The sequence below is a fragment of the Cryptomeria japonica genome, chromosome 10 (assembly GCF_030272615.1).
Source record: "Cryptomeria japonica chromosome 10, Sugi_1.0, whole genome shotgun sequence".
Taxonomy (NCBI): domain Eukaryota; kingdom Viridiplantae; phylum Streptophyta; class Pinopsida; order Cupressales; family Cupressaceae; genus Cryptomeria; species Cryptomeria japonica.
Genome location: NC_081414.1, coordinates 865903797 through 865913258, shown reverse-complemented (window position 1 = coordinate 865913258; position 9462 = coordinate 865903797). Strand labels below are relative to the sequence as shown.

General features: G+C 36.5%; 1 protein-coding gene across 1 annotated transcript; it reads right to left on the bottom strand.

Moving 5' to 3' along the window:
* Nucleotides 1-7719: 7719 nt before the first annotated feature.
* LOC131859346 (uncharacterized) lies at nt 7720-8193 on the bottom strand. Its single transcript, XM_059212977.1, has one exon. It carries the CDS (start codon nt 8191-8193, stop codon nt 7720-7722), a length of 474 nt encoding a protein of 157 aa, XP_059068960.1.
* Between the last annotated feature and the right edge of the window lie 1269 nt (nt 8194-9462).

The window sequence follows — 9462 nt, the reverse complement described above, 5'->3', positions numbered from 1 at the left end:
ATGCATATTGGAAAGAATATAATGGAGACATTATGGAAAATATTGGATGGAAGGCGTGACAAAGAAAAAATTGTCAAAATTTCTAGTGACATTCAGGAATCCAATCATGCTATGAAAAATGTCATTCAATCAAATAGCCATGGAGACCAGATTAATATAAGTGACCTTCCTTGGTTATTAACGGACCAACAAAGAAATTATATAAAAGAAGTCATATGAAAAAAATTGATTTCTCACAAGATTTGTTGCGAACATAAACAGTCTCATATCAAAGAAAAGTGAATTTGGGCCAAGGATGAAAATGCATGATTGGCATACCTTCATTAAGGTAATTCATGTTCTTGTGTTTTAACTATATATTTGTATACTGCACATGTACTTTTCATTGTATTATGTTAGAAAAAAATGAAAAGATAATTTTACAATTGTTGCAGTACATTCTACCTCTATCTCTCCCAGATGACTTCGACAATTATGTCAAGCAAGTCATATATGATCTTGGAAAATACATGAGGTAAGTAATGATATTTGTTCAGTTTGTTGTATAGATATTATATTTGTAATTTGTTTTACTTCTTATGTAATATATTTTTTTGCATCTTGAATATCTTGTAGATGGTTGTCATGTAAAGAAATCCATAAAGAAGTTATAAAATATTGGAAGAGAAAAATTCCTCATCTAATGTGTGAAATGTACAAGAACACTACCTCATACACCAAGTTGAGGAGATTGAATTATGTGGACCTATACAAACTAGGTCAATGTGGATGGTTGAGAGGCACTTGAAATTTTTGAATGTTTTGGTTTGACAAAAAGCACATCCTGAGAGTTTTATGGTGGAGGGATATATGGTATACCAGACTATGGTGTACATTTCTGAATATCTTCCTAAGTTTGCAGCAAAGATCCACGTGGGTCCAATTTGGGATCCCAACCCCATTAACAAATTCAAAGGGGAGTACTTGATGGGGAAAGGTAGATTGAGGAAAGTGAGAGGTAATTATAAGATGTTATTGTAGTTAATTAATTCTTAATCTTCAAAATAAATTGGTTGTAAGACGTCTATTTATTTTTTGTATAGTTGGTCAAGAGTGGGATGAAATACATTTGTATATTGTGAACAATCTTGATTGGATGATGGTATGGATTGAACACCGTCAACATTCTGCTTTCACATTAACATGGGAAGGTGTGGCTTCATTGGTTAAAGAAGCTCATCGTAATGGAGATTCTAATGTTACACAAAGGGAAATTGATTTAGCATATGGTTTAAGAGATAAATAGGTACGTATAAATTTATTAATCACCCATATGTTTATCAACTCATGATGCAATAATTTTTACATGTTTGACATATCGCAGGTCAAACACCACAATGCTATGTGCTGCAATGGTCATAAATTTTGCATCAAAAAGTTGGATGACACAAAGAAAACTTGTGATTCTAGGATAACTACAGTGTTTGAGGTGACAAATATTTCATCAAGAAATAATATACATTCTCAAGACTCTCAAAATCGATACTATGCCATTTTGGATGATATACTTGAGTGTGACTTTAATTCCTTCAAATTAGTTTTGTTCATCGTCAAATGGTACAAGCTACGATAGAATAAAAATAATCTTGATAGACCTATTATTGAACATGATAATGGTTTTACAATGGTTAATACAAGGTTGTTTGATGAAGTTGGGGATGATCCCTATGTTCTTCCAAGCCAATGTGAGCAAGTATTTTACTCAAAGGTTCCACATAAACCAGGTTGGTCATTTTTTGTTAGACATGATCCAAGAGGAAGGTCGATAAAGTATAATGTAATGGAAGAAGAAGATACCAAAGAAGTAGAAGATTATGCAGATGATGATGGTGATGGTGATGGTGATGGTGATGGTGATGGTGATGGTGATGGTGATAGTGATGATGGTGATGATGATGACAAAGATGATGATGGTGGTGGTAGTGATGGTGGTGGTGATGATGATGATGATGATGATGATGATGATGATGATGATGATGATGATGATGATGATGATGATGGTGATGATGATGATGGTGATGATGGTGATGATGGTCATGATGATGAATTAAATGTATGAGGTATGTGATGCTAGGTCCCAAAGAGAACTGAGAGGGGGGGGGGGTGAATCATTTGTCTAACAATTTCAAACCAAAAACACCTTTACCAACTTTAATAATTAATACTAGTAAACCAGTCTTTTATGCCAGTAGACAATTTTATTAGTTAATTGTAATACCGGTAAATATTAATGCATGAAACAAAAAGACAAAGTCATCCACAACACATAACACCAATATTTGTACGTGGAAACCCTATAATTGAGCAGTACATCCTTATTAGATTTAACCATCCAATTGTAGTTAGTGTGAATCTTATTTGTGTTTGAGAAGTGAGCTCTAAGCATTTGGCCTTTCTACATGTGCAGACCCCATTTGTATACACATACTATCTATAGTAGTATCATCTGATTGTGGGTAACGTTTCCCACCGTGGTTTTTCCCCTTCTATGCTAGATTCAATACCAGTGTAGTTCTGATTGTCTTCACAAAAACCCTCCTTCAACCTTCAAATGATGTCTACATGTATAGCTTTTCTTATTCTCACATATACCTTCACACAATTCTTTTTCGCATTCCACACTTGGTCTTACAAATAAGATCTTACATTTATATCATAACCTAAGACCAATTATAGTAGGTCAGCTCTAAAGGATATTACAATAAAATCAATTTACAAATAAAATAATGTCGGATGCAATAACCAATTCAACATTTCATCTTGATGCATTTACACAATAATAAGACATCTCCATAGTGTGTTGTGGTCATCTGGAATAGATAAACCTACTGGTGTATAACCTGGACCTATTTGTCGGTAACAGCAAATATGCAAATATGAAATATACCAATGACCAAAAGTTCAAGACAAAGTGTCCAAATGATGTCTTTGACATAACATTGTGTTTTCCATGCTATTCCAAGTGTCGGTGAACATTATATCCTTTCGGTGTACCAGATACCGGTGACTGTGCATAAGTCACTTGCTTGTCAGTGAATGTTGTTGATTCTCCAAAGTGCCAGAGTTGATAAGTGTTGGTAGGTGTTGACATCAATGACAAAACCATACCAAAATACCAACAATTTCCCCCTTTGGCATTAATGGCAACACAAGATGGAAAAACTATCAAAGTGCTAAAACAGAAATGCCAAATACCAAAAACTAATAATCTCCCCAAAGTAACAATCTCTCCCCCTGGGAGTGACATGAGTTTTCCTTGTGTTTTTCCATACCAATCTCTCCCCCTTTGACATCAAATGCCAAGGAAATATAAAGACCATTTTTCAGATACAAAATACCAACCAATTCGCTATACCAACTACTCCTCCTGAGAAGTAGCTTTCTCATCAAAGCCGAAGTAAAAGATTTCTCTTTTATTTCTGTCAATTGATGACTATCATCAACTGTCTAAGTTTCTACCAGTGGGGGTATGACCCCAAGCTGGTCTCTAAGATATTAAAAAGTCTCCTTGGGCAGAGGTTTAGTGAAAATATCTGCAATCTGCTCTTTAGTATTCACATAAACCATTTAAATTTCTTTTGCTTCAACATTTTCCCTTAGAAAATTTAGTTTGATAGAAACATGTTTGGTTTTAGAATCTAATACCAGATTCTTAGATATATCAATTGCTGCAATGTTGTCACAATAGATAGTAATAGGTTCCTTACATTTTACCTTTATATCCTTCAACATTTTCTTAAGCCATACTACCTGTGTACAATTGGTTGCTGCTGCAACATATTCTGATTCAGTTGTTGATAAAGATGTACAACTTTGTTTCTTACTCAACCAAGAAATTAATCTACTTCCAAGAAAAAATGCTCTGCCAGTGGTTCTTTTTCTGTCATCCACATCTTCTACCCAATTTGCATCTGTGTATGCACATAATTCAAAGTTTCCATCTCTAGGATACCATAATCCAAGATTTGTAGTGCCTTGTAAGTACTGGAAAATCCTTTTTACTGCCGATTCATGATTTTCTCTAGGACTACTCTAAAATCTTGAAACAATGCATACTGTATTCATGATATTAGGTCTTGTTTGTGTCAAATACAATAAACCTCGTATCATAGATTTGTACCTAGTTGGATTAACAGGTGTAGATTCATCTCTTAGTGATAATTTGTCATTTGTAGTCATAGGTGTGCTTACCGGTTTAGAGTTATCCATCCCAAATTTCTTTAATAACTCCTTGAAGTACTTGGATTGACTCAAGAATATACCTTTATTAGTCTGGGAAATCTACAATCCTAAAAAGAATTTTATTTCTCCAATCATAGAAATTTCTATAACCAAGATGCCATCTTCTCCTCCAAAGATTATATCATCAACAAAAACTTCTATAACCAAGATGTCATCTTTAGTCACTTTATAGTATAAGTTGTTGTCAGCATTACCTTTAGAGAAACCAATCTTCAAAAGATACTTATCCAATCTTGCATACCAAGCTCTTGGAGCTTGTTTCAACCCATACAAAGCTTTCTTTAACCTGCAAACCATATCTTTGTTATATGTTAAAAGAAAATGCATCATGTTGTTCAATGTAAAATTCTTCTTCAAGATCTCCATTCAGAAATTCACATTTAATATCCATTTGATTACTTTGTAGTTCTTGTGTGCTGCAAAAGCCAAAAATAAACTGACTGCCTCAATTCTAGCTACCGGTGCAAAGGTTTCATGATAATCAATTCCTTCTTTCTAAAAATATCCCTTACACACTAGTCTTGCTTTATTCTTGATTACCTTTCCATCTTCATTAAGTTTGTTTCTAAATACCCACTTTGTTCCAATCACATTTTTGCCTTTAGGCTGGGGAACTAATGTCCATGTGTTGTTTTTCTCAATTTGTTCTAGTTCCTCTTCCACGGCTTTAATCCACACTTGTTTATCTTTACATGCCTCATTAATTGATGATGGTTTAATTTGAGAAATAAGACATACCTCTTCATTTTCCAATCTTCCTCTTGTCATAACTCCTTCATTCTTGTTCCCAATTATCTAATCTTTAGAGTGATCTAGTCTTACATACCAGGGTGTCTTCATTTGTTGTTGTTCCTCAGTTATTGTGGAATTTTCAAATGATACCAGTGTAACTGGATCTTCATTCTGTACCGGTGGGTTCAATGTAGGTTCATTTGTTAGAATCTCTATTATTGGTTCAAAGTCTATATGCCTTGAAGTTCCTTTGAATTGTTCATCAATCTTCACATTTGTACTCTCAATAATTTTCTGCAATCTTTTCTTGAAACATATATATGCCTTGCTCTTAGATGAATAACCAAGAAATATTCCTTCATCACTTCTAGGATCAAATTTTCCAATATACTCATCCCTTCTAATATAGAATTTACTTCCAAATATTTTAAAATATTTGAGAGTAGGAGTAATACCAAACCATAGTTCATAAGGGGTCTTACTGGTTTCACCTTTAATGTGAACTTTGTTGAAAGTATAGATTGATGTGGTAACTACCTCTCTCCAATACACATGTGGTAGATTTGCTTCTGATAACATACTTCTAGCTGCATCCAAGATAGTTCTATTTTTCCTTTCAATGACTCCATTCTGATGTGGTGTCCGGGGTGTTGATAGTTGTCTTCTGATTCCATTTACTTCATAGAATGCATTAAATTCCTTAGATGTAAATTCTCCTACTTGATCTAATCTCAGACATTTGATTTTCTTATTGATTTTATTCTCTACCATTTCTTTGAATAGTTTGAACTTTCCAAGTGCTTCTGATTTTTCTCTGAGAAAAGTAACCCAACACATTCTAGAGTAGTCATCAATGATTAGCATGAAATATCTATCACTTTGCAAACTTTTAGTTCTAGTTGGACCTGTTGTTCACTAAAAGTGATAACCCAAGACACCTGTAAATCTATCTATGAGGTAGCCAATCTCAATCAATGAAACACTTCAGGGCTGGGACAACATAACATAGGATCCTAATGATCCTCCTGCACTTTAGGTTCTGCTAGACATAGGGGGGGACACCCTTTTGATGCACTAAATACAACAATTACAGACACATAACTGCATCAACGTTAAGCAGATAGATCATTTCACAAGCTCAACAGGTTAAGGAACATTACAGATTGGCTAGATCTGTACAAACAATAGGATGAAACAGAGATTGGAATGAGAAGAACACACCCCTAAACATAAAGGGAAATAGATTTGTCTTTTAAAATGTTGATCTAAAACCATCCCTAAACTTGCAAGACCAGTGCCTTGTTCATTGGGCAACAGAGTTACAGACAGAACTGCAAATATGAATCATAGATGCAAATTTGTTTTCCTTAAACAAGATATTCATGCACCAATACCTGATATTAATGCACTATTTGATTCATTCACAAATTTATCAGATCTGGAAATACATTTCATCATTTATGACTGACTATAGAATTTAAAACCTTCCTTGAAGGATACCTATAAATAGTCACACAACCTCCTTGAGATGACAAATTTCATCCTCCTTGAGGATTGAATTCATAATAATGAAAAAACATATCACAGAGACAATATCATGGGAAATTTACTCATGCCTGACACAAGTAAGACCTGCAACTAGAAAACAATCTGTCATCCTGCAATGTAGCCTCTATACCCTGAATAGATCCATAGAACTTTACTAGTTTGGGTCAAGAATTTCAGAAAATGGAAGCCATGAAAACTGGAGCACTTCCTCACAGAATTCTAGAACCCTTACAACTGAGAAGAATGGGGAATAAAAAGAGGAGGGAAGAAAAACAAATCCACAACTGAAAATTGCCAAGTGTCTCTCCTCTCCAACTGAATTTTGTTCCCGTGGAAACTACTTCTAAAATATCCCACATTTGTCCAAATTAACTTCATAATCGGATTCCTTGCTCTGAGAGCTTTCCGAAAATATATAACACTTTATACCTTGGCCAAAAATTGAGTCCTGGGCGAATTAATTCCCCGATGTGCTCAAACATTTAAATTTTTCATTTATTAATATAGTCTAAACTATATAATAAACAATTTCAATTTTAAATTTTTCATCTCTAAATGCTCTGACGTCTTGCCACGTGGTGGGGTCTGATTGGCTGATGGGGTCTACTAGGCGCCACCTGGGATGACACCTCATCCTTTGCCACTTGTCGGCCACGTCACCACCACTGGGCTACTTGCTTGTATGCCATGTCATTGCCACTGGGAGCCACCTCACTAAGACCCGCCTACTGGACTGCTAACTATACCTGCCACCTACGTGCCACGTGGATGGCTCTCGTTCACTCTCGCTATTTCACGGGGTTTAAACTTCGTGCATCTTCCTTCGCGAAATAGCGCGAGCCGTTGATCTCTCTCTAACTTGCTCGCTCGTTAACCCGGCCTTCATCTGCAAAATTTCGCCTCTTTTGCCTCGAGAAGCATGCCTACATGGGGTCCACTTGGTCTTCGTCCAATCAACTCTTCCATTGCCTCAAGAAACGTGCTCGCGCGTGGGCCCGCCTTGGGCACCTTGTGTCAAAAGCCTTTATGGCTTAGACATTATAATATAGTGCGTTTTTACTTATAAACATTAAAAATAACCACCTCCCAGTGCATGTGGGATAAAACGTTATGCCTGGGATTCCGATTTTGAAGCAATTTCTCAGTTTTAATGGTGTTTTACTTTGCATTTGCTTGAAGTTTATAATGATCTTTCCTCTCAACCACGCCATACTGGGATATATTATCAACACAAGGCACTTCTAAATATTTTTCATCCTTTTCATTTTGCTCCAGCACCTTCTCTAACATATTTTTCAAGTAATGTATCTCACCGAGTTCTCTCTTGGAAATCTCTTGTTTCACATCATTAACTGAAGTATTATCTTCATGTAGAACATCAAACTTTTTGTTTTCAATCAGCTGCTCAATAGTTCCTAGTGCAGCCATTACCTGTATATTCTCATGCATGGAAGCAATTATCTTCAAATAAAGCTGGTAAAGCGTTTCTTGGTAAGATTGTTTGAATGATGAGACAATCTTCAGGAATTCCTCCTTGGAACAGGCTTTCAAGAGTGAATGTGTTGCAAATGTATATGATTGCCTTAGCCTTGAAACTCTTAAACTTTGAAATTCTTGTTTGTCCTCTTCCATGATGCTATGTAGCAGAAGCCTTAAATGCTGACAAGAGTATACTCCCTATCAAAATATGCTTCTCAGAATCCTTGGCATACTTTGTTGGGTAGCTTCAAAAAAATATAATGGCCCAGGACTACAATACGATTCATTCCACCCTCGAATATTGACTATCTAAACTTTGCCTTTCTTTACGCTTCTCCTTTAGTTGTTTTTCTTTGAAAACCTCCCACCATTTTCCACGCAAGGGATTCAACATCGAGCACCTTGTTGAGTTTTGAAAACTTCAGTCTTCTACCATGCACATGCAGGGAGGACGATGTGGAAGGGAGCTCCAAAATTTGCATACCAATTTCCATTGGAAGCCTTTGCTTTGGATCATGCTTTCAGCGCCTAGCAAACACATCCACTGCCAGGTTCTTGGTTGCTGCTGAGACCACGTGAGGGGGGAATGTGATTTGAAACCAAACTCACTCAATGCACTTAAATCTTATGACCACTCCATAGGGGAGAGAAAATTCCAACCGCACATCTACCTTGGGAGTCATCTGAGACCCCTTCCTTATCAGCCACAGCACATGAAGGGAGAACTGCGCAAAAGGAGGGAAAGTGCGAAGGAAGAGTGTGAGGGAGGAGCCATGCTGCAAGGAGGTCTTTGGCATTGCCTTCTCCCACCACGCTCCATCACCAAATGCGTTTACTCTTTTGCCACGGTTCCTTTTACCTCTGCAACTCACGACATGGGAGATGTTACAAGCCCATGGCACTTGGAGGAGACAACCAACCTAGTTCGTTTGGGGGCTACATCTACCGAAGGAACCTTACACTACCTTGGCCTTCATTTAAAATATCTTTCAATGCCCTCTCCAGCTATCACGTGAGGAAAGAGTATGCATTGTGATTTACTTGCTTTGCAAATGTTACCTGTAGTTGCATTAGTTAAACATAAATATTACCCTGCTGGAGCATGAGTTTCATAAGCAAGGTTTTGGGTATTAAATAGCATCAACTATAGATGATGCTCTAATTACATGCCTCACTTTGGCCACTGAACATGTCTTCAATATATTCAAAACTCCCTTCATAGCAGGACTAATCATCACTATGGGTTTGACATTCTATATGAAGGAACCAGGGATGTTGCATAAAAAGCAAAAACAAAACTCCAATACACCCATTGATTGTAGTGAAAAGTGAGTCATAGTCCCACAGAACGGCATTCAGAAGTTCAAGCCACTCCTTTGCCCCTTCTAGCCTTTTCAAATGTGCATTCCTTGCATCCCCCGT

Coding starts and splice junctions, on each gene's coding strand:
- LOC131859346 (XM_059212977.1), bottom strand. CDS start 8,193: ATGGAAGAGGACAAACAAGAATTTCAAAGTTTAAGAGTTTCAAGGCTA.